The 26,443-nt window shown below is 44.1% G+C and overlaps 1 protein-coding gene across 2 annotated transcripts in view; it reads right to left on the bottom strand.

Moving 5' to 3' along the window:
- Positions 1–1,862: 1,862 nt before the first annotated feature.
- dennd2da (DENN/MADD domain containing 2Da) overlaps positions 1,863–26,443 on the bottom strand; it is a 97,712-nt gene continuing 73,131 nt past the window's right edge. The window contains exons 7-12 of one of the 2 annotated variants that reach the window (XM_068326507.1): positions 19,796–19,944; positions 3,910–4,081; positions 3,779–3,829; positions 3,593–3,674; positions 3,273–3,518; positions 1,863–2,105 (exon numbers count right to left, since the gene is read on the bottom strand). In XM_068326507.1, the coding sequence (XP_068182608.1) occupies positions 2,038–2,105; positions 3,273–3,518; positions 3,593–3,674; positions 3,779–3,829; positions 3,910–4,081; positions 19,796–19,944 (768 nt within the window). In that variant the 3' untranslated portion in view covers positions 1,863–2,037. The remainder of the gene's footprint in view (positions 2,106–3,272; positions 3,519–3,592; positions 3,675–3,778; positions 3,830–3,909; positions 4,082–19,795; positions 19,945–26,443) is intronic. The other variant, XM_068326498.1, reaches the window with a different exon arrangement.

Below are 26,443 nucleotides of genomic sequence, written 5' to 3'. Positions count from 1 at the left end.
TTGTGAAATCTAGGTCAAGGTCAAGTTTCAACTTTTGTACATTTTTGCATATATCTCAGGAACCGGATGAGATAGAAAGACAAAACAAAAGTTATCTTCAGGGAGGCAAATGGATGAAAATTAGATCACAACCTTTACCTTGAAAAACTAGGTCAGGGGAAATTTTTTCACTTTTATACCTTTTTAGGTACACATCTCTGAGACTTGATGACATATAATCACAAAACAAATGCAACATTTTCAGGAAGTCAGAGGCACAAAAATGTGATGATGACCTTCACCTTTGGAAAACTAGGCTAATGTCATACTCAATGTTACAATATAGAATTCATTGCTGTGACAATTATCAAGGTAGGATTAAATTTTGAATTCAGGAGTGTCGCGAGATGTTGCAGTCTGACTGCCTTGTTATATTTTTAATGCATTTCCTTAAATATACAGTATTTTCTGCACTATAAGGCACACTGGATTATAAGGCCCACCTTTAACAAATTTTTTATTTTATTATTTATTTTGTATATAAGGCACACGGGATTACAAGGCGCATATAATAAAAAAATTGAAATAGATTTAGAAAACTAGTGGCTGTAGTTGCGCTATCTGTCCACTAGAGCATTTATGATTGTAAGTACCTTTGATCAGCTGTGAACGGCTATTGTTATGTCAATGAGGCCATTCTGAGGATAACAGATATTTTTAAAATGCAACTTTTTTGTTGCGTTTACGCCTTCCATCCACGCGACAACGCAGATATCCGGAATAAAAACGCAACTTTTTTAAAACGCTGGCCGAGGTGGATTTTAAAAAAAACGCTGGGTCTGCGTTGTCGTGTGAACAGCGTATCCCCGGGACTTTTTAAAAATGCTGAAGTTTTGCCTGCGACGAAAACCGCTGTGACGTCATATTTATGGGCCCGTGTGTTGTGACAACAAAACACGGAGGATTCCTATTAGATAAAATTCGACTCAAAACTGCCACCACATGGTTTGGCATGCTCATAGCCATCTTCGAAAATGCACTGGTACGTTTGCGTGTGGACGTAGATTTTTTTAAAAACGCTGTCGTATGGACGCGAATCGTGGATGTGTCTGATGGTTTGGGACGTGAAACTGTACCGATCATGAAGATAACTGTCTGGATATGACGGGATATTTGAACGGGATACAATAACATTTCATATTTAACTCTGTGAATTAATGCTGCACCTTCACCAATGGGATTCTTGTCAAACGGTCATGCCATGTTTTCTTTTTTTTATAAACCGAACCACAGTAAAACTACATCTGACAGAAGAAGGAAATCAAATGCCATGAATGGATTTGAAAGAGGGCGGAGTCAGAGGCAACCCTGGGAGCAACCCATGGAGGAAAACCTGCTCTGGATTAGGGTAGTTCCAGTTACCAAACGCGGAGGTTCAGTTACCTTGCTTGGTGAAACAGACTAGTGTTACTCCTCTGACTCTGGGTTAAGTTACCTCCCTTTGTGAAACCATAAATCTTGGGTTTCCTTCATTCCAGGGGAAAACATTTCCAGGGCTTTCCTTAAACAAAGCTCTGGTGACCCTGTGACCCACCCCTAGATAAACAGTAAAGGATGGACAGATGGAAGATTACATTTGTCTTCATTCAATTCTAATTATTTGAGAGACTTTATAACATTGTACATAGGAGGCTACATCATCATCAATATTGAAATATTGTAGATATTAGATATTTTGCTAACAAACTAACCTACCATCAATGAAAAAAATAACCTAAATGGTCAAGGTAAAGACAGAGAGCAATTAATACATCCATAGAAGCAAAAACCACTATAGGCCTCATACAGCTGGGATATGGCTCAAAAATAGTTTTTATTTGAAATAATTTTCAATTTTCTTTATTTTTGCCAGTGTTTCAGAAATTAGAGGCAACATATATTTGTACAATAATTCACACATTACAATTCAAAATCAAACCAACACGAGATACACTATGCAACATTCACATTCACAATATTTCTTATGTTACCCTTTCTACTACAGCCCAATACTTGGAGCTAGTGTTTCTTTTCCATGACTCTTTTCTTCTTACGATGGTATTCAATGATCTTTCTGTGAAATATTCCTGCAAGATAAAAAACAGGATATTTTATCAGTGTACTGTACAAACCTTTATTTTTCCCACTTGTTTTTAGCTAACAGCATATTTGATTTCATCAGGTAAGAGAATTACACTTGTTTCTGCCTACTTTAAAACAGAATCACCAGAATGCTACAGCATCACAATCTAAAAAAAAAGTGGAAGTGGTGCTCGAACAAATTAGACGAGTCACTATTACTGTGTAGTCTCATAACATAAGGCACCCTACCACTGTTCAATAATAAACATTAATAAGAGCAATCCCAGGTTTCCATTCAACATTGTAGCCAGGGGTCAGAACTGGGTTCATCATATATTCCCATAAGCCTAACTAGTAAGGATTTTATAGATGATGATTTTTGAATTTTAAAATCATAAAATTTGACTTATTAGAGAGAAAACTCAGAAACAACTTTCCTCAACTAACTCAGACTGTGCTTTGAACACAGATCTCTGAATGACGTACAAGACCAGGTAATTACCCTCATCATTTTACATCAATTAATACTGATCAATTCACATAGAGAATTATTTCTCATGGACCATCTATATGTGTCCTAGACCCTATTCTAATTACACTGCTACAAGATATTTTATCCCTAATTAGCAGCATCCTCTAATATAAGATTAATTTCTCTCCAACAGTTGATTACATACCAGTCTTTATTAGATGTAATTAAATCAATTCTTTAAAAGCCAACACTTGATTCTGAGGTTTAGTAAACTATAGGTCAATATCTAACCTGACCTTTAGATTTAAAATCCTGATGAAAGTAGCAGCAATTCAGTTACGTAACTGAAACTCATTCCAAGTTTTCCAGTGAATATTTTGAAAAGTTACAAAAGACCTTTTAATTGCATCAGTTAAGGGACTTCCATCTGTATCTGTTGTGATTGATCTTACTGCAGCCTCTAATACCATTGACCATTAGATCTTTCAAATGGCATATTAACATTAAGTAAAGCTGTAAGAAACCAGGGAGTGATCTTTGCTCAGGATCTGCCATTTCTGTACAAATAAAGCAAATCTTGAGAGCAGCCTTTTTTAATTTACGTAATATCATAAAAATGAGAAATCTTGTGTCTAGAAATGATGCAGACAAATTGGCTCAGGTGTTTGTCACTTCCAGATAGACTTGTATTTTTCTTCACCTTGCTGGGGTCCACACTGATGTTGCTCCACCCCCTGGATAAACAGATCAAACATTTGTGTCTGGATGAATTTCTTGACAAAATGTCGAGTGGACTTTGACTGAATGGCCTTGTAAAAACTTCTCTTTTCAAACACTCTCTGCTCTTCAACACCTCTATATTTCACGTAGGATGAATAATGGCCAACTGTTTTGACAAAGAATTGTAGGAAGGGTTCAGACACCACTTGGTTCAGCTCCTCTACCGCTGAAAGAAAGGACAAAATATTGATGATTGTGGAAGTAAAGTTTTGTTACCATTAATGATTGAAGTTTACTTACATAGTGCTTGCTGTCTGTTATTTAGTGCCTCTAACATTTCTGTTTGAAGCTTCTTAGGCAAGATGGCTCTCTCATCGCCAAACTACAAATCAAGAATTTTATATTTTTCATGGACACAAATATTTGAATATTAATGGATTTAATAATAGAAATAATATTGAATCAAACAGTTTTTGACATGCTTACTGAAGCAAGGAATGTCCCATTTTTATCCTCAGACAAGTCAACCAGCAGCATCTATGAAAGAATGACAAAAAAGGCTGTGGTAAGGATCCCATCTTGGATTTCAACTTTTGAGTTTTTCAATGTTAACTTACATCACTCTGGTCGGTCACAAGGCCCAACAGTCGTTTTTGTACCCCCAACAGGTAAGGTGTTGGTGCCATCACCACATCGATCAAAATCTCTGGAACAATGGGGATAAGTGTATGCTGCCATGTAAAAGGGTGAAGGAGCGCTGCTACTGCATGAATGATTTGTGATAATGTGCTGTAGGGACAGGAAAGTTGACATCAGAACTAACTAAACAAGCTGTCTTGACATAGCTTTATGATGAACTAAGAAAATAGTTGTATTTGCTAATTTCAGGAGTAACTGCCTGAATATTTCTTACAACCAACGGTGTAGGTACCAACGATGTAGGTACACTGTCAAATTCTGAGATTCTAAAATCAGGTTAAAATTGCTTCAAATTAATTACTTTAAAATTAGAGTTATTAAAACATTTTATTATTTCGACAAACCCCTGACCAAATTTAAACAGAAAAAGACAACACAGTATAGGACAGCAAAGTAGACAATTGTCAACTTTAAGAAAATAACATATATGAATACATGTGTAAAAAGCAGGACAAAAATAACAAAATACTTTTTCTAAAGCATTTTTCTCGAGCAAAACTGAGGTATTTGAGCAGTGTAAACTCTGAGCTTTCTTGACCATGAACAGGGTAACTCACATGACTCTGCATTGAATTGAGCAATATAAATATGGGTTTGAATTTAATTAATTAATTTTGGTAAGGAAAAATCAACCTTTATTCTCAGAATTTCCCAGAAAATTATATTATGGTCATGCAGACCATGTCATGAACACTGAGAAATTTTAATAACCATGTGACTGTATTGTATGAATTGATAATTTTTGAAATGTATTTTTTGGAATCACATTAAAAAAAATACAATCAAGCCTGTCTAAAATGGCCACTCGAGGAAATGCAGAAAAGCTGCCACATTGAACAGGTGTTCTTCAGAGAAAGCACCACTTCACTACAAATCAGACAAACGTTTCACAAGTTATAACACCATACTTTAAACATAATCAGACACATCTAGCTAAAACAGACTATTTTAATCTTCTTAGAATATTGTCTTTTTTGAAAATCAATCTACAAGGCTGACGAGTAGCAACCCATCTCTGACAATGGGAAAGAGTTTCAGCTAAAAAAAATTAAAGGAACACTTTTTAATCAGAGTATAGCAACCTATCAGTCAAACTTCTGGAATATTGATTTGGTAGGTTAAATAGCAGAATGAGTTGTTAATCAGTTTCAGCTGCTTGGTTGTTAATGAAAGCAACAACAGGTGCATCAGAGGGGCAACAATTAGATGGCCCACAAAACAGGAACTGATATTTTTTTCCCTTATCATCTCTTTTGGCTGATTTTTTACTGACTGACTTTTTACTGACCAGACAAAGTACTGCTCAAAGACCCCATATGATGACAAAAAACATTGACACACGTTTTCCCTTGCCCGGATGCGGGTCACCGGGGCCCCCCTCTGGAGCCAGGCCTGGAGGTGGGGCTCGAAGGCGAGCGCCTGGTGGCCGGGCCTGCACCCATGGGGCCCGGTCGGGCGCAGCCCGAAAGGACAACGTGGGTCCCTCTTCCCATGGGCTCACCACCTGTGGGAGGGGCCATAGGGGTCGGGTGCATTGTGAGCTGGGCGGTGGCCGAAGGCAGGGACCTTGGCGATCCGATCCCCGGCTACAGAAGCTGGCTCTTGGGACGTGGAATGTCACCTCTCTGGCAGGGAAGGAGCCTGAGCTGGTGTGTGAGGTTGAGAAGTTCCGACTAGATATAGTCGGGCTCACCTCCACACACAGCTTGGGCTCTGGTACCAGTCCTCTCCAGAGGGGTTGGACTCTCTTCCACTCTGGAGTTGCCCATGGTGAGAGACGCCGAGCAGGTGTGGGTATACTTATAGCCCCCCGGCTTGGCGCCTATCCATTGGGGTTCACCCCGGTGGACGAGAGGGTAGCCTCCCTCCGCCTTCGGGTGGGGGGCCGGGTCCTGACTGTTGTTTGTGCGTATGCACCAAACAGCAGTTCAGAGTATCCACCCTTTTTGGAGTCCTTGGAGGGGTTGCTGGAGAGAGCTCCCACTGGGGACTCCATCGTTCTGCTGGGGGACTTCAATGCTCACGTGGGCAATGACAGTGAGACCTGGAAGGGTGTGATTGGGAGGAACGGCCCCCCCGATCAGAACCCGAGCGGCGTTCAGTTATTGGACTTCTGTGCTTGTCACGGACTGTCCATAACGAACACCATGTTCAGACATAAGGGTGTCCATATGTGCACTTGGCACCAGGACACCCTAGGCCGCAGTTCGATGATCGACTTTGTGGTCATGTCATCGGACTTGCGGCCGCATGTCTTGGACACTCGGGTGAAGAGAGGGGCGGAGCTCCAGGGGTTCTGGAGAGGAGGGTCCGTCGGGAAGTCGAATCTCGGATTCAGGAGGAGCAGTGTGGTTTTCGTCCTGGCCGTGGAACAGTGGACCAGCTCTACACCCTCCGCAGGGTCCTTGAGGGGGCATGGGAGTTCGCCCAACCAGTCTACATGTGTTTTGTGGACTTGGAGAAGGCGTTCGACCGTGTTCCTCGGGGGGTTCTGTGGGGGGTGCTTCGGTAGTATGGGGTACCGGACCCCTTGATAAGGGCTGTTCGGTCCCTGTACGACCAATGTCAGAGTTTGGTCCGCGTTGCCGGCAGTAAGTCGGATTCGTTTCCAGTGAGGGTTGGACTCCGCCAAGGCTGCCCTTTGTCACCGATTCTGTTCATAACTTTTATGGACAGAATTTCTAGGCGCAGCCAAGGCGTTGAGGGTGTCCAGTTTGGTGGCCTCAGTATCGCGTCTCTGCTTTTTGCAGACGACGTGGTGCTGTTGGCTTCATCAAGCCGTGATCTCCAACTCTCACTGGAGCGGTTCGCAGCCGAGTGTGAAGCGGTTGGGATGAGAATCAGCACCTCCAAATCTGAGACCATGGTCCTCAGTCGGAAAAGGGTGGAGTGCCCTCTCCAGGTTGGGGATGAGATCCTACCCCAAGTGGAGGAGTTCAAGTATCTTGGGGTCTCGTTCACGAGTGAGGGTACAACGGAACGGGAGATCGACAGGCGGATCGGTGCAGCATCTGCAGTGATGCGGACTCTGTATCGATCTGTCGTGGTGAAGAAGGAGCTGAGCCGAAAGGCAAAGCTCTCGATTTACCGGTCGATCACGAGCTATGGGTCGTGACCGAAAGAACAAGATCCCGGATACAAGCGGCCGAAATGAGTTTCCTCCGTAGGGTGTCCGGGCTCTCCCTTAGAGATAGGGTGAGGAGTTCGGCCATCCGGGAGGGACTCAGAGTCGAGCCGCTGCTCCTCCGCATCGAGAGGAGCCAGATGAGGTGGCTCGGGCATCTGGTTAGGATGCCTCCTGGACGCCTCCCTGGTGAGGTGTTCCGGGCACGTCCTACCGGGAGGAGGCCCCGGGGACGACCCAGGACACGCTGGAGAGACTATGTCTCCCGGCTGGCCTGGGAACGCCTTGGGATTCTCCCGGAGGAGCTGGATGAAGTTGCTAGGGAGAGGGAAGTCTGGGCTTCCCTGCTTAAGCTGCTGCCCCCCCGACCCGACCCCGGATAAGCGGAAGAGAATGGATGGATGGATGGATGGATGACTTTCTACTACTGTAGTTCTTCATTCGGCTTGGATCGACATGGTGTGGTACTTGGACGCTACAGAGGTTGTGCCTCCTCCAGGATGGCACATCAATATTTGCCATTGCAAAATGGTTTGCTGTGTCTCCCAGCACAGTCTCAAGAGCGTGGAGGAGGTTCCAGGAGACAGGTAGTTATTCCAGGAGAGCTGGACAGGAGTGTAGAAGGACCTTAAACCCTCAGCAGGATCGGTATCTGCTCCTTTGTGCAAGGAGGAACAGGATGAGCACTGCCAGAACCCAGCAAAATGATCTCCAGCAGGCCACTAGTGTAAATGTTTCTGACTGAACAATCAGAAACTGGCTCCATGATGGTGAACTGAGGGCCCGGCATCCTGTACTGGGTTCTGTGCTCACTGCCCAACACCGTAGAGCTCGATTGGCATTTGACATAGATCACCATTGGCAACTACGCCATTAGAGACTTGTGCTCTTCACTGACGAGAGCAGGTTCAACCTCAGCACATGTGATAGACGTGAAAGAGTCTGGAGATGGTGTGGAGAACTTTATGTTGCCTTCAACACCATTCAGCACAACTGGTTTGGTGGTGGGTCAGTGATGGTCTGGGGAGGCATATCCCTGGAAGGACACACAGACCTCTACAGGTTAGATAATGGCACCCTGACTGCTATTAGGTATAGGGATGAAATCCTTGGACCCATTGTCAGAACTTACGCTGGTGCAGTGTGACCTGGGCTTCCTCCTGGGCCACGACAATGCCCGACCTCAAGTGGCTGCAGTATACAGTTAATTCATGGAGGATGAAGGAACTGATAGCATTGACTGACCCCCCCGTTCACCTGACCTAAACCTAATAGAACACCTCTGGGATAGCATATTTAGGTCCATCCGGCACTGCCAGGTTGCTCCTCAGACTGTCCGGGAGCTTTGTGATGCCCTGGTCCTGATCTGGGAGGTGATCCCCAGGACACCATTCGTCTTCTCAATAGGAGCCCCGACGTTGTCAGGCAATGTACAAGCATGTAGGAGCAGGTCTGGCAGGGTCTTTCTTTTGTACTTTGAGCTATGCGAGGAGATATGGGGCGGTTATCCCGCCACCACAGCCGTGCCTTTTTGGACTGAAACCGCTGACCTGGTGGAAAACATTCCTGTTCCCTCGCCGTCCACATCCTCGGCCACTTCCGACTCGTCCGCCATGGAGGCCCTGAATGCTGACACGGATGTGGAGAGCAGTGTGACACACGCAGGGCAACAGCGCAGAGACACACTGCAGGCATGTATTTTCATTGACTCTTTCTAAATGTTTGCTGTTTGTTTTGGTACCAATCAAATTGCTGATTCTTTGTCATGATACCACACGGAAGAGCACAAAATACGATACCATTGTTTTAAATTAACGACCTACAAATCTCTTTTCAAGGCCAAGCTGAAAGACTACAGGTATGAGCGTCTGAAGAGGAAGCTGTCAACTGAGGCCCAGTCGCAGCAATTAATGGATGAGGATCGACGGATGCAAAGATTTTTGTTGGCGTTTGAGGCATCAGAAAGACGGTCAGCGGAAAACTTTAACACACTTGCAAAATCCCTAAATGTGCTCAGCACATCAGTTGCTGAAGGGTTTGCTGTGTTGAAACAAGTTGTGCTGAGTCCTCCACCTCCTCCGCCTCAGCCGCTACACTACATGCCTTACCAGGAAAGAGCGCACATGTCATACCCGTCGCCTCTCCAATCAGTCCACCCAAGCCTTCTCACATGCCTCTGTCGTTAGTGGAGCCCACAGAAGCACACAGGATGCGCCTCACTGGGTTTTCCTATACAGAAGCTCTCTTCCAGGATGAGCAGAAAAGCCGACCAGAGCTGTAAGTTTATTGTTAATATTTATGTTCAAAATAACCATAACCATTACTTTAATTGTCCCTCTTGGGGAAATTCTTTTTACACATCACACTTCACATGTACATATATGTGTTAATTACACACACAGCCGTTACAGGCCCCAGAACACAGCACACACTAGGGGCCTGTAGGCATACAGTTAGTATAGAGAGGACATACAGAGGTACAAGGAGGCAGAGTGACCGGTCGCGCACGAGGGTCGCGCCCCAATGAGCATCTTGTAGGGGGGACGGCGCCTGGCACAAGGGCGCCTTGGCAGTGGCTGGGAGGTTAGCTGACGCCTCCCACCGTCGGCTCACACTTTGATGGTTCTTCTGGCGGGAGCGGGATTCCAAACCCCGATGGCTGGGCGATCCTGTCTTCAAGACGTTTTACTCTTCCTCTGAGCCACTGAGCCACAATTTTAAATGTTGTTAAAATTGTAAAATAGGTGGTTATAAAAATATTAGAAATGTAAAGTTTAATAGAAATTGGTTTGTGACAATGAGAAGGCTTTGTTTTTGTAATTGATAGTTTGGAGAAGCGCATTGTTTTGCATTTTTTGATGTTAAATAAACAGTTTTGAGAAGAAGTGTGTTTAACATGACACCATGTAAACTGAGTTCAACTCAACTAAACTGAGTTACACGTGCAACTAAACTCACAAGACAGGCTGCAAACTTTTATCAACACCTGCTTTATAAGAATCCTGCACATCTGGTGGAAAGTTAAAGTAACCAATGTGGAGCTGTGTAAAAGAACAGACCTGGATCATAAAGACATATAAATCCTTTTAAAATCCTTTTTATGTATCCAGGTACTGGGTGAAGACCCTCCTGACCCATTTCCCTTCATTTGTCAGACTGTCTCTGTTGACAACTGTGGTTGGCTGGTTGTTCTTGTCTTGCTGAATGGCTTCAGCGACTCAGTTGTCATCCAGCGTGTCTTTAGTAGCCTCACAGTAATTATGCAGCACAAAACATGCATAAATTACATTACGCACTTCCTGTAGATTAATGTCCATAGTTCTCCTTAAAGCTCCGAAATGGGCCTTAAGTCATCCAAAGGCACACTCGATCACCATACGAGCTCTGCCCAAGGAAAGCCCAAAATACTGCTCTTGAGCTGTACTTCCAACTTTAGCATATTCCTTCATTAGGTATGGCAGCAGGGGATAGGCATGATCGCCCAAAATGTAAACTGGGATCGGTTCTTCGTTTTCCACTATTTGTCTTGCACATGGAGGAATTTTGCCCCTATTGAGGGCATCGTTGATGATACTGTTGGCAAAAACACGTGCATAGTGTACACTTCCAGCCCATTTTACAACCACATCCATGAAACAATATTTATAGTCACACATGGCCTGAACATTGAAGGAAAAGGTCCCTTTCATGTTTAGGAAATCTTTGGAAGTGCCTGTTGGTTGCTTTATTGATACATGTGTGCCATCCACTGCACCTAAGCACTGGTGGAGGCCATGCATCCTCTCAAAATTATCCACAAGCACATGAACCGCACTTTCTGTTGTGGGCAACGGTATGTATTTGGGTCCCAAGTGCACAATTACATCATGACATACCTGCCTAACAATGTTTGAGACACTCTTTGCTTTGACAGACCAAAGGCATTTGCTGTTTTCCGTAGCCTTCCCTCATCAGCTAAATAGTACAGTGTGCAGGCAACTTTTTTGACCACGCTGACCGGTGATCGCATGACAGTAGACTGCCCCTCTATGTAAGGACGTAACAATTCTGCCAAGGACAGTAGTGAGGAACGGGACTTGCAAAAATTCTCACGCCATTCCTCCGGGAGAACGATTTCCATCTCAAAGTTGTCCCACTAACTGGCAGAACTGGCGTCGGCGTCTTTGTCTTGTAACATGTCTTCGACGTGGAGCAGTCCTCCAACGGAAAATAGCCAACCTTCGTTCGTGCTCTCTTTGCAGCAGCAGCAGCAATCTTGCTTTGAGACACAAGAAAGCTATAAACACCTGCAAGAATGCTGCCATCAACAAGGTTCGTACATCCATCATGTTTGTACACATGGGCCTATACATATGATTTCACAGCGGTTTTTGTCGCAGGCAAGATGTCAGTGTTTCTAAAAAGTTGCGGATACACCTTCCACACAACAGAGACCCAGCGTTTTCAAAAAGTTGCATTTTCGTTACGGATATCTGTGTTGTCATGTGGATGGAAGGCGTAAACGCAACAAAAAAGTTGTGTTTTCAAAAAGTTCCGGCATTGTGTGGACGGGGACTGAAGGGTCACTGGATGTAGGTGAAACAAGTGCTCTGGCAGAAGACACTTTACTAATGAAAAAACAAAGAAATGTTTCACACAATGCAAGAGAGATATCAATTCCAACAGTCTGTGGTGGATTCAGAGCAGAGTTAATAACTTTAAATGACACACGAGGTGTGTGTGAGTTTGAGACAACAAGGTCAGACAAATATTGTCTTTTGGTGTCCACAGATATTTGATAATTACGCCAACCATGCCTCAATATTTGAAAAGACACTTGTAGTTTGTCCTTATTCCATTTTCGTTCCACTCTTCTACACTCCTGTCTGGCAGAACGGGTTGTTTCATTCAGCCAGGGCTCCAATAAAGTTTTATATCGTTTGGTCCTTAAAGGAGCTGCAACATCAATGGCAGTCTGACAGGTACCGACAAACCAGGAGTTAAGATCCTATGTATCCTCATGCACTGATTTTGGTATTGCATACTTCTGTCCAAAAGCCTCAAAGAAGAGAGCAGCAGTGGAGGGGTTAATAACTCGACATCTGCGAGCAGACACACAGGTTTTAACTGTGTGAAAGTGAACAGGAGCCTCAAACAGTATGGGTTTGTGATCTGAGAAAAACGCCTTACAGATCTCCAGGTTAAAAACAGGCAAACCATAAGATAAAACCAGATCAAGCGTGTGACCACATTCATGTGTAGGACCCAGAACAGACTGAACAAGATTAAGAGTCAATAATATTTAAAAAGTCCCAGAGGGTTTTCAGGGCAACACACCTGAAAGTCCACAACAAGAAGGACGCGCTCATATTTTGGCATAATATCGGCCAGAAAAGAAGAGAAGTCTGTTAAAAAGTTGCTGTTAGGCTTTGGAGGCTGATAGACAGCACACAGCACCGTGTGAGGATGACCCACCTCAAACAACTCAGCTCAAAGCTGGTGGGGGAGGATGATGGCGATATCTGTCTACACTTAAAGTCATTCTTAAAAACAGTCGCAAGTCCTCCTCCTCGGCCAGTCATCCGTAGACAGTTTAAATAAGAACACTCGTCCGGCAAAAGTTCAGTGAAACAGAAGTCTCACCGACACCCAACCACGTCTCAGAGATGAAGAGAAAATCCAGATCCCGCAACGTGAAGAAATCCTTAAGAATAAACGACTTATTTCCGAGTGATCTGGCGTTAACCAGGCCGAGCGTAGCAGGAGCTGGCGGGTCAGGTCCAGCAGCAGACGAGGATGCCCGACAGAGCGGCCGTAGGTTCCCCAGATTCACTCTGTGTCAGCAGAGATGAGAGCAGGGTCCACGGTGATCAAACACCGGTGACACCTGAGCCCACCACCGGTATCATATCCGGCCCCGGTGCTGACCAACTCTTAATCTTTGACACTCTTTCTTGGATGTCTGCCATTGAGATGGTTACTGGTTCTTGTTCTGGGAGGCAGCTGTGTTCAGTCCTTAGGTCCACTAGCCACTGGGCATCGGTGTTGTGTGATGCTACTCTTTCCCATATGCCCTTCCAGTAATTCTCCACCTCAGCTCTTGGTGGGTCTGGCCGGATGCTATTTCCCTTCCACTGAGAGTACACCTTTGCTGGTTGAGTGGAGAAGGTCTTGTTTATTCTCCTGGCCTCAATCTCCTTGGTGTATCTCTTCAGTCGGGTAGCCAGAGCTGTTAGTCTCTGTTTGGCAGTTTCGAGTGCTACAGGTATGGAGAGCTTGCTGTATTTCCTGGGTGCCCCTTTATTCACCATGTTCCCCTTCTGTAGCTCGGCTAGCTGGCTGACTTCTCTCCGTGTCGCCTTTATCTTGGCCTGTAACCGTCTCTTCCATGGAGGGTATTGTTTGTTATGCCCTGTGTTGATCTTGTGTCCCAGCATCTCGAGGATTACTGTTGCTGTACTGTGGATCAGCTTGTTGGTCTCAGTTATGTTCCCTGTGGGGATGGTTCTTATTGCAGCATTCACATCTTCTAGCAGATCTTCTGAAGGTACTTGACAACTTAGCTTCGGTATTTGTCGGAGGCTCCAGGTTTCCATTTGGGTCACGATCTTCCTTCGCAGGTCAGCAGCTCTTGTATTGAGGCTGTCTATGTCTCTTGGGGCTTGGTACCCAATCATGGATTGTGGGGGGGGTGATATCCCCCCGTTGACCTGGCGTCCTGGCTCCCCCTTGCCGTAGCATTGTTGTTGTATTTCATCGATCTCTAGTTGTGACAGCAGTTTTCGGTTACGGATGTTGGAACACTGGGCTAACAGCTGTTTCTTTGTTAGCCTTGATTGTGGGTTTCGAAGCATCCATTGGTCCCACATCCGCCCCATATATCCCCTCTCTCTGGGATTACTTGTGTAGTAGCATTCCAACAACTCCGTATTCTCCTCCCTTGTCCATGTGTGTCTTGTTCCAGTAGCCCATTTCTCATCAGATTGCCCTGGTTCCCCAGCATCTGACGCGGACCTTGTTAACCCGCGTCAGATGCTGGGGATTCGAACCCACAATCTCCTGCATTCAAGTCAGTTGACTTTAACCACTGTACTATCCAGCTGCATATATAATATATATATCTATATCTATATATATATATATATATATATATATATATATATATATATATATATATATATACAGTATATAGTGTATGTATGGTGTCTCCTTTAGAGATAGGCTGAGAAACACTGCTATTCGCGAGAGGATTGGTGTAGAGCTGCTGTTGTTCGTGTGGAAAGGAGTCAGCTAAGGTGGTTTGAGAATCTGGTGCAGATGCCATTAGGGCCCCTCCCTAGGGAGGTGTTCCTGGCACTTCCAACTAGGAGGAGAACTGAGGGCAGACCCAGGACCAGTTGGAGGGATTATAACTCAACACTGGTTTGGGAGCACCTTGGGATCCCCCAGTAGATGTGGACAGAGAAAGGGTAGTTAGGGGTTCTCTGTTGAAGCTGCTGCGCCCCATGACCCGACTACGAATGAGCAGATAAAGATGAGATAAGATATATGTATGTAGGAGCATAAGACGCCAACATATGCAACATTACCAACACACTTGGAAACTTACAGACGGTCAATAACTGGCAGTAATGACAGCTCAGTTTAAAATGTAGCCACAAAAGGACACAAGCCAGTGTCTTATTGTGCCGGTCCCAAGCCCGGATAAATACAGAGGGTTGCGTCAGGAAGGGCATCTGGCGTAAAACTTTTGCCAAATCAAAGATGCGAATCAAACCTATGACTTTCATACCGGATCGGTCGAGGCCCGGGTTAACAACGACCGCCATCGGCGCTGTTGACCTACAGGGCGCCGGTGGAAATTGGATTACTGTTGGTCGAAGAAGGAGAGGAGGAAAGTGCATTCGCTCGAAGAAAGAGAAGAGGAATCCCAAGAGTATAGGACTAAGAGTAGGGACGTTGAATGTTGGAACTATGACAGGAAAAGGTAGAGAGTTGGTTGACATGATGCAGAGGAGGAAGGTAGACATACTGTGTGTACAGGAGACCAGGTGGAAAGGTAGCAAGGCTAGAAGTTTAGGAGCAGGATTCAAGTTGTTCTATCATGGTATAGATGGGAAGAGAAATGGAGTAGGAGTTATCTTGAAGGAGGAGTTTGTTAGGATGTCCTGGAGGTCAAAAGAGTGTCGGATAGAGTGATGAGTCTGAAGCTAGAAATAGAAGGTGTGATGTTCAATGTTGTTAGCGGGTATGCTCCACAGGTAGGATGTGAGCTGGAGGAGAAGGAGAAATTCTGGTCGGACTTTGATGAAGTGATGCAGAGCATACCTAGAAGTGAGAGAGTTGTCATTGGTGTAGACTTCAATGGACATTTTGGTGCAGGAAACAGAGGTGATGAGGAGGTGATGGGCAGGTTTGGTATCCAGGAGAGGAACGCAGAAGGACAGATGGTAGTTGACTTTGCAAAAAGAATGGAAATGGCTGTAGTGAATACTTTCTTCCAGAAGAGGCAGGAACATAGAGTGACCTATAAGAGTGGCGGTAGGAGCACACAGGTAGACTACATCTTGTGTAGACGGTGTAACCTGAAAGAGATCAGTGACTGTAAAGTAGTGGTAGGTGAGAGTGTAGCCAAACAGCATAGGATGGTGGTGTGTAGGATGACTCTGGTGGTGAGGAAGATCAAGAGGGCAAAGGCAGAGCAGAAGACGAAATGGTGGAAGCTGAAAAAGGAAGAGTGTTGCAGGACTTTTAGGAAGGAGTTAAGACAGGCTCTGGGTGGTCAGGAGGTGCTTCCAGATGACTGGACAACTACAGCTAATGTGATCAGGGAGACAGGTAGGAGAGTACTTGGTGTGTCATCTGGAAGGAAAGTAGATAAGGAGACTTGGTGGTGGAATGAGGAGGTACAGGAGTGTATACGGAGAAAGAGGTTAGCCAAGAAGAAGTGGGACACTGAGAGGACTGAGGAGAGTAGACAGGAGTACAGGGAGATGCAGCGTAAGGTGAAGGTAGAGGTAGCAAAGGCCAAACAAGAAGCTTATGAGGACTTGTATGCTAGGTTGGACAGTAAGGAGGGAGAGACTGATCTATACCGGTTGGCAAAACAGAGAGATAGAGATGGGAAGGATGTGCAGCAGGTTAGGGTGATTAAGGATAGAGATGGAAGTCTATTGACAGGTGCCAGTAGTGTGATGGGAAGATGGAAAGAGTACTTTGAAGAGTTGATGAACGTGGAAAATGAGAGAGAACAAAGACTAGAAGAGGTGACTTTTGTGGACCAGGATGTAGCAAAGATTAGTCAGGATGAAGTGAGGAGGGCATTGAAGAGGATGAAGAGTGGAAAGGCAGTCGGTCTGATGATATACCTGTAGAGGTTTGGAAATGTTTAGGAGAGGTGGCAGTAGAGTTTCTGACTGGGTTGTTCAACAGGATCTTAGATAGTGAGAAGATGCCTGAGGAATGGAGGAGAAGGGTGCTGGTGCCCATTTTTAAGAACAAGGGAGATGTGCAGAGTTGTGGCAGCTACAGAGGAATAAGCCATGAGCCATACAATGAAGTTTTGGGAAGAAGTAGTTGAAGCTAGACTAAGGGCAGAAGTGAACATTTGTGAGCAGCAGTATGGTTTCATGCCAAAAAAGAGTACTACAGATGCAGTATTTGCGTTGAGGATGTTGATAGAGAAGTACAGAGAAGGCAAGAGGGAGCTGCATTGTGTTTTTGTAGATCTGGAGAAAGCTTATGACAGGGTGCCCAGAGAGGAACTGTGGTATTGTATGAGGAAGTCTGGAGTGGCAGAGAAGTATGTTAGAGTGGTGCAGGACATGTATGAGGACTGTAAGACAGTGGTGAAGTGTGCTGTAGGTGTGACAGAGGAGTTCAAGGTGGAGGTGGGACTGCATCAGGGATCAGCTCTGAGCCCCTTCTTGTTCGCTATGGTGATGGACAGGCTGACAGACGAGGTTAGACAGGAATCTCCATGGACTATGATGTTTGCAGATGACATTGTGATCTGCAGTGAGAGCAGGGAACAGGTGGAGGAGAAGCTAGAGAGGTGGAGGTTTGTCCTGGAAAGGAGAGGAATGAAGGTTAGCCGCAGTAAGACAGAGTACATGTGTGTGAATGAGAGGGACCCAAGTGGAAGAGTGAGGTTACAGGGAGAAGAGATCAAGAAGGTGGAGGATTTTAAGTACTTAGGCTCAACAGTCCAGAGCAATGGAGAGTGTGGAAAAGAGGTGAAGAAGCGTGTACAGGCAGGATGGAACGGGTGGAAGAAAGTGTCAGGTGTGATGTGTGATAGAAGAGCTTCAGCTAAAATGAAAGGAAAGGTGTACAAAACTGTGGTGAGACCAGCGATGTTGTTTGGCCTAGAGACAGTGTCACTGAAGAAAAGACAGGAGACAGAGCTGGAGGTAGCAGAGATGAAGATGCTGAGGTTCTCTCTGGGAGTGTCCAGGAAGGATAGGATCAGGAATGAGTACATCAGAGGGACAGCACATGTTAGAGGTTTTGGAGATAAAGTCAGAGAGGCCAGACTGAGATGGTTTGGACATGTCCAGAGGAGAGATAGTGAACATATTGGTAGAAGGATGTTGAGTTTTGAACTGCCAGGCAGGAGGCCTAGAGGAAGACAAAAGAGGAGGTTTATTGATGTAATGAGGGAAGACATGAAGGTAGTTGGTGTGAGAGAAGAGGATTCAAAGGACAGGGCAAGATGGAGGAAATTGATTCGCTGTGGTGACCCCTGAAGGGAAAAGCTGAAAGGAAAAGAAGAAGAATGACAGCTCAGTTTAACAAGAGGCATTACATTGTCATTTACTTTTTAAAGAAACTACATAATAGAATACAGAATATAATACAAAAAACAACACCAGAAGCAACAGAAGGCATGCTTGACTTAAATGTTCAATTTTATACTTTTTTTAATTAATGTCTTTCAGCTGCCAGATCCCCAACTACACTATATTTGAAATGTCTTCCCCAAACTGATCCACGGTCTTCAGTATCTTTGGTCAAATGCTGATAAAATCAACTTCTGGTCCAGATGCTTTGTTTATATGAGCTCCTTCTGTCAATTCCTGCTACACCCCCCGAGTTGTGGTACACATGTATAACACGTGCAACACATGCACTGGCACTTAGCGGTGGTCCATAGCTTTTAAACTTTCAGTAACTTTGTGACTACGTATTTCCTTCTTACAAATGTGCCGTGTATGTGATGTTGAGGATATAGGGACACACAGAGGCAGGCTACACATACATAGACCAAAGCAGAGCTAAAGAGTTAACCAAATACTAGCTGACTTCAACACCTAGTTAGAGGCATTCAGTACCTCGCTCTCAGCCTAGTCATGGCTACATGCTACCGTAGACTGCATTCAGACTGCGGGCAAAGTGGATTCCAATCAGATTCCCTTTCATATACGATTTTTGGGGCTGACACTGAGTTATCAAGTGTCCAAACGGAATCTTGCTCTGTTCAGACTGGGCCACATTATTGGCCGATCTGACGGGTTGCTGTAGCATGACGTTGGAGAGGAGGCACTGTCCAGTGCGTGTAGTGTGTGAGTTCATATAATTGTGACAGTAGCAACAATAACCAGAAAGAACATGGGGTGTGTTACTACTAAAGGTGCAGAAAATGAACAGGCTACGAGTCTCCTCATCAACTAGCGTTCCCAACTTCTTTTTCCATTTTTTTACTGCTTGGTAACACGTGATGCTCTTTCTTCCGGTGCATTGGCTATTGCATCATGTACAGTAATGTCACAGTCAAAACCGACTGGTGTGTTTGGAGCTAATCAGATTGAGATGCTTCAGTCCAAATGAGATTTGAAACTACCTCCCAAAAGTAGTGTCAATGCAAACACTGGATTTTATGTGGTATGTGACTGTTCAGACTACAAATGAGCAATCTGTTTTCAAGATGGATGGGCTTAAAAATTAGATTTTTCTGTCTGAACGCAGCCTTGTCCGGAACATGAACTTCACCTTGAGGATGAACACACCCTTATCAGGGGGAGACGAACTATCAGGACCACCATGTATTTGTAGAGACCTGAAAAAAATTGTTTTTCTATAATAGGACCCCCATAAAGAGACGTCCTATTATAGAAAATAAATATCCCTTATAATAGGACCCCATAAAGAGGTCCTATTATAGGGGATATTTTCATGCGATACAACATCCAGACTTGCGTTGTGCAGTGGATCAACAGTGCAGAAACATATACAGAACCTCAGCAAGGACCGCAGAGATCTACAAGGAGAAGTCTAAGCACATTTACAGAATGGATATAAACATAGACATTCATGAAAAATTATCAATTTAGTGGAGGAAACCGGGCAAATAATATTTTTTTACAAGCATAGGAGGAAAGGAGAATAAATTGATCATTTGTTAGTCAAACCTTTTACAAAGTTTCAACAACATTCAACAGCAACTCACATTTAAGCCATGCCAGTAACATTGCCCATTATGAGCAATGTCACTGGCAATATATGGATTGCAAACTCCCACAAGGTTGCACAATGCCAAATTGACAGTGCGAAAAGATGGGATTTTCAGAAATCAAAAGGGATTTTGATGAAGTTTAATATTCTCTTTTTACTTAAGTTCTGTTTTTTTACTGGTTTTATTCATTGTATTTATTTAACTTATGTATTGTGCAAATAATTGTGTACAAATGAGTGTATTATACCCAAGTTCATCTGCAATGAAAATGATTCGTCTCTCAAGGACAGTGGCAGCAAACACCTGTAACACCTCCTCTACTGTCAGGCATTTGAAGAGCACGGTGAAGTTCACGTGTTCCAACCAAGAATCCAATGGTCGAGTAAGACGAATGATCTGGTGGAGAGTCAGCAATGTCAAAAATGTGTCCATAATGCTATCAGGATGTCATCAGTCAACATCAGAAATGTGTGTAATCGCAACAAGATGAAAAAGTGTGAGGCTAACGTGAATCAGTGTGGAGACTACCCAATGTGAGGCCTACCAGGAACTATGTGGTGGCTACTTATATCATGGTGGAGGTTGCCTGACTCATGATGAAGGTTATCTGACTCATGGTCGAGGCTACCTGAATCAGTAGGACAGCTTCCTGAATTACGATGGAGGCTACCTAAATCAGTATGAGGACAAACTGAATCAGTACAAGGGTTATCTAAATCTATGCTTCCTAAGTCAGTGTGATGACTACCTGACAGGTATTAAATGTCCAGAAGTTAGTCAAGTTTAAAAAAAGTAACCCACAGAAAATAAATCTGCTACAGTAAATGTATTGAAGCATAAGCTGGAAATGAATGGACGGAAAAAATAGTGAATATTGTCCTCATAGGGAAAAGTTCTCTAAATTCATTTGTATGTACAGGTAGTCCTAAAGATACAAACATCCGACTTATGAATACTCATAAAGATGAACAAAAGTGTGCCGCCATTTGTTCATTTTACTAGCTTGTGAGTGTCATTTAAGCGATATGGTATTAAGAAGGTAGCCATGTGACTGAGGCAAGTATCTTACATCAAGAGTTAGTCGTTGATAGATGTGGTGGAAAAAATCCAGTAATTTTCCAAAACAAAACGTCGTTCAGAATCAGGAAATAATAGTAATGTCTTCTTTCTAAGTAGCCCGGTACCAACTGATATTGGGCCGTGGCCCGGGGTTTGGAATCTAAAGTTATATTACATTACGTCGGGACAGTATTTTATTTCATTTATGTGTTGTTTTTATGTCCTGTAATTGTTTCAGGTCTTAGGGAACAGCACTTTCGTATTTAAAGTGTTGAACTTTAAATGACCTCAATGGTAATTATAGATTGAAATTTAATAAATAACAACTTACAAACAATTCAGCTTAAAAACAGCCTCTTGCAACCAATTGTGTTTCTAGGCTGAGGACTATTTATATTTTTTCTAACTTTTTAAAAGTGTATTTGAATGTCATCAAGTTTTATGTACACTAGTACCTTGAGATACAAACTGCTCAACATTCAAGTTTTTTTTCCGGATGAATGCCAGTGCTCTGTCCATATTTTTGCTCAACATATACAATCTGTTTTTTGTATCCCAGATCTCGATCTTTCCCACGTGTTGGTGGATGGAAACAACATCAGGTGAGATTGGATTTCATTTTTGTTTGCGGATTGAATTCAATAGGCTGTGTGTTCTCGTGACTTTTGTGTTTTACTTCAGATTTTATCGTTGTTTATGTAACTTACATGTAATTAATTATGCACAAGTGAAGTATGCATGTCTATTGGTTAATTAAAAGTATTTTTATTTTCACATGGGCTCTCTCCAGGTTCTCCGGCTTGCTCCCACGTCCAAAAAACATAGGCTTCAGGTTAATTGGCCATTCAAAAATTGCCCATAGTGTGTGAGCGTGCATGGTTGTCTGTCTTTGTGTGACTCTGTGGTGCACTGGCATCAAGCCCGGAGTTTGACCCGCCTCCCACCCTAAGACAGCTGGGATAGGCACCAGCTTCCCGTGACCCGTTACGGTGCATGAGGCGGTTCAGAAGATGAATGAATGAATGAATTTAGGGGGTTTGAGGCTTTTTTACAAGGCTGAAATAGATTAAGGTGATTTTAGTTATTTCAAAGGGGGATAATTTGAGTTAAGAGCTGTCTGACTTACAAGATCAGCCACAGAATGAATTAAACTCATATCTCAAGGTACCACTATATATCTATATTGTAAAGTATAAATTTATTTGCACACTTCCTAATTCAATTACTGGAGTAACTGTGAAAACAATATTACTTCACATTACTGCCGCTATTTAGAGTCATCATCAAATTCAACATCCTCAAACAGAAAGGGATGGCATGGTGGCGCAAAGGGTAGCGCTGTCACCGCACAACAAGGCGGGTTCGGATTCGAGTCCCACTCTGTGTAGAGTTTGCATGGTTCTACCCGTGTCTGCATGGGTTCTCTCCGGGTTCTCTCCGCGCTTCAGATTAATTGGCTGTTCCAAATTGCCCGTAGGAGTGTGTGTGTGTGAATGTTGTATGTCTCTGTGTAGCTCCGCAGTGCACTGGCGTCACGCCCAGGGTTTGCCCTGCCTCACATCCTATGCCAGCTGGTACAGGCTCCAGCTCCCCGCGATCTGCGCAAGCGGATGAAGCAATTAGGAAGATGAATGAATGAACGAATGAACAGTCAGAAATCCATACACTTATTTTCTGACAGAGGTTAGTACCAGTGAATGCAACAGAAACTATGACCACTAAGAGTGAATATATTGACAGTGAGCTGTTGAAACATGTTAAGATAATTTGCTGAAGTTTGGATAATCCTGAACAGGTTCAGACATCACAAAGCATACCAGCCAGGCATGTGTACTGTTATGTGTGATCATCAGGCCAGAATGAGATGGTTTGTGTAGCATATAGGAAAAAAAATTGCATTCCACCAAAGATCCTCCGTTGATTATTATTTTTTAAAAATTAATTTTCATTCTTTGGTTTTGTGTCATTTCTTTGTATTCATTTTCATGTAGGAAAAAAAGCATTTGTTTGGATTGGACTTTTATTTTTGGTTGATGTTACTTTTGACCCTGTGACATCACTTTCTGAGCCACGCTGTCTTCCTCAGTCCTGTTTTGGTTTCACCTGGAAATGGTGAGTCTGTTAACTGCTCCTATTAAATACTGTTCTAAAAGTTCTATAAGTGTATAATGAAATGCTAGAAATGACAAATTAAGGCTGACATAATTAATAATAATAATTTCTGCTACATTTGTTTAAGTTTCAGCGGTAGAGTGGGTCATCCAATGATCCAAGATCGGCAGTTTGATTTCCGCTCCCGCCCAGCCACCCGCCCAGTCAGTGTTAACTGACAGTGGGAGGTGTCAGCTCACCTCTGGATCACTGCCGATGCACACTTGAGCAAGGCGCCATCCCCCTTTACAAGTTGTTCATATGGGGCGCACCATGAAAGTGCAGCCCGCCACTCCTTCTCCCATTGCATGTCTACGAGCCCCTTTGTTTGTGTGTGCTTGTACTACAGGGGCCTGTACACACTAATATGTATGCATGCGTTTGAAGAACTAGGAACTAGGGTGAGCTCTCTTAATTTCCCTTCGGGAATAAGACAATTATTCAAAAAAATTGTGGCATGATACATGTATGCCAATTTCATTCATAAAAAAGAAGCCAGAATAAAGATCAAAATGTCATCTGCAAACATCATAGTCCATGGAGATTCCTGTCTAACCTCGTCTGTCAGCCTGTCCATCACCATTTAGAACAAGAAGGGGCTCAGAGCTGATCCCTGATGCAGTCCTACCTCCACCTTGAACTCCCCTGTCACACCTAGAGTACACCTCACCACTGTCTTACAGTCCTCATACATGTCCTGCACCACTCGAACATACGTCTCTGCCACTCCAGACTCCTCATAAAATTCCACAGTTCCTCTCTGGGCACCATGTCAAAAGCTTTCTCCAGATCTACAAAAAGACAATGCAGCTCCATCTGGCCTTCTCTGTACTTCTCTATCAACATCCCCGAAGCAAATACTGCATCTGTAGTACTTTTTTTTTGGCATGAAACCATACTGCTGCTCACAAATGCTCACTTCTGCCCTCAGTCTAGCTTCAACTACTTCTTCCCAAAACTTCATTGTATGGCTCATGGCTTATTCCTCTGTAGCTGCTGCAACTCTGCACATCTCCCTTGTTCTTAAAAATGGGCACCAGCACACTTCTCCTCCATTCCTCAGGCATCTTCTCACTATCTAAGAACCTGTTGAATAACCCAGTCAGAAACTGTACTGCCACCTCTCCTAGACACTGCCATACCACCACAGGTATATCATCAGAACCAACTGCCTTTCCGCTCTTCATCCTCTTCAATGCCCTCATCACTTCATCCTGACTAATCTTTGCTACATCCTGGTCCACAACAGCCACCTTTTGTAGTCTTTGTTCTCTTTCATTTTCCTTGTTATCAACTCTTCAAAAACTCTTTCTATCTTCCCACCACACTACTGGCACCTGTCAATACACTTCCATCCCTATCCTTAATCACTCTAACCCGCTGCAGGTCCTTCCCATCTCTGTCTCTCTGTCTTGCCAACCTGTATAGATTAGTCTCTCCCTCTTTACTGTCCAACCTAGCATATAAGTCATCACAAGCCCCTTGTTTGGACTTTGACATCTTTACTTTCACCTTATGCTGCATCTCCCAGTACTACTGTCTACTCTCCTCAGTCCTCTCAGTGTCCCACTTCTTCTTAGCTAACCTCTTTCTCTGTATACACTCCTGTACATCCTCATTCCACCATCAAGTCTCCTTTATACTTTCCTTCCAGATGACACACCAAGTACTCTTCTGTCTTCATGATAACATTAGCTGTAGTTGTCCAGTCATCTGCAAGCACCTCTTGACCACCCAGTGCCTGTCCTCCTTCCTAAAAGTCATGTAACACTCTTTATTTTTCAGCTTCCACCATTTTGTTCTCTCTCTGTCTTTGCCCTCTTCTCCTTCCACACCACCATCCTATGCTGTTTGGCTACACTCTCGCCTACCACAACTTTGCAGTGACTGATCTCTTTCAGATTACACCATCTACACAAGATGTAGTCTACCAGTGTGCTCCTACCTCCACTCTATGTTCCTGCCTCTTCTGGAAGAAAGTAGTCACTATAGCCATTTCCATCCTTCCTGCAAAGTCAACCACCATCTGTCCTTCTGCGTTCCTCTCCTGGATACCAAACCTGCCCAACACCTCCTCATCACCTCTGTTTCCTGCACCAACATGTCCATTGAAGTCTGCACCAATGACAAATCTCTCACTTCTTGGTATGGTCTGCATCACTTCATCAAAGTCCGACCTAAATTTCTCCTTCTCCTCCAGCTCACATCCTACCTGTGGAGCATAACCACTAACAACATTGAACATCACACCTTCGATTTCTAGCTTCAGACTCATCACTCTATGTGACACTCTTTTTACCTCCTAACAAACTTCTCTTTCGATATAACTCTTACTCCATTTCTCTTCCTATATACACCATGATAGAACAGCTTGAACCCTGCTCCTAAACTTTCAGCCTTGCTACCCTTCCACCTAGTCTCCTGGACACACAATATGTCTACCTTCCTCCTCTGCATGATGATAACCAACTCTCCACCTTTTCATGTCATAGTTCCAACATTCAACGTCACTGCTCTCAGTCCTATACTCTTGGTATTCCTCTTCTCTCTGTTCCTAAGAGCACACTTTCCTCCTCTCTTTCTTCAACCAACAGTAGTCCAATTTCCACCGGCACCCTGTAGGTGAACTGTACTGATGGTGGTCGTTGTTAACCCGGGCCTCGAACAATCTGGTGTCGAAGTCATAGATTTGATTCGCCTATTGATCTAGCAAAAGTGTTACGTTGGATGCCCTTCCTGATACAACCCTCTGTATTTATATGGGCAATCTATTGGCTAACGACATCCAGAAGTGCTCTAAGTTATGTGAGTCTCGGATTACGTGAGGTACTAAAGTGCTTTAAACAGTCTATCAGAGTGTGGGAAAAGGTAATACAGATAGAAGGTGGTTTAATATCAGTATGAGGAGGGTCAACAACGGTTAAATTACCATAAATAATAAGATAAATAGTTAGTCTCTCTATTACGGAATTTGTTGATCGCGTGTGGCTCCTGGAACACATTAACCGCGAGGAACAAGGGCGCACTGTATATCAGTGGTGGGCCATCAGGGTCCGCAAAGCCTTCTTTGCTGGCTTAACATAACCAGAAATCCTAATATTTATGAAAAGTTTTTTAATGCATTTTCCTTAAATAAATATATTAAAATATATGTGAAAATATACATATACTGTATATACACTGGGATAAAATATGGCATGGGTCAGCGGTGGCCGAAGGCGGGGACCTTGGCGATCCGATCCCTGGCTACAGAAACTGGCTCTTGGGACGTGGAATGTCACCTCTCTGGCAGGGAAGGAGCCCGAGCTGGTGTGTGAGGTCGAGAATTTCCGACTAGATATAGTTGGGCTCACCTCCACACACAGCTTGGGCTCTGGTACCAGTCCTCTCGAGAGGGGTTGGCAACTCCACTCTGGAGTTGCCCATGGTGAGAGACGCCGAGTAGCTGTGGGTATTCTTATAGCCTCCCGGCTTGGCGCCTGCACATCGGGGTTCACCCCGGTGGACGAGAGGGTAGCCTCCCTCCGCCTTCGGGTGGGGGGACGGGTCCTGACTGTTGTTTGTGCTTATGCACCAAACAGCAGTTCAGAGTACCTACCCTTTTAGGAGTCCTTGGAGGGGGTGCTGGAGAGAGCTCCCACTGGGGACTCCATCGTTCTGCTGGGGGACTTCAATGCTCACGTGG

This window comes from Antennarius striatus, chromosome 2 (assembly GCF_040054535.1).
Source record: "Antennarius striatus isolate MH-2024 chromosome 2, ASM4005453v1, whole genome shotgun sequence".
Lineage (NCBI taxonomy): Eukaryota > Metazoa > Chordata > Actinopteri > Lophiiformes > Antennariidae > Antennarius > Antennarius striatus.
The sequence above is the reverse complement of the archived record's forward strand: the minus strand, read 5'-3'. Positions and strand labels throughout refer to the sequence as shown.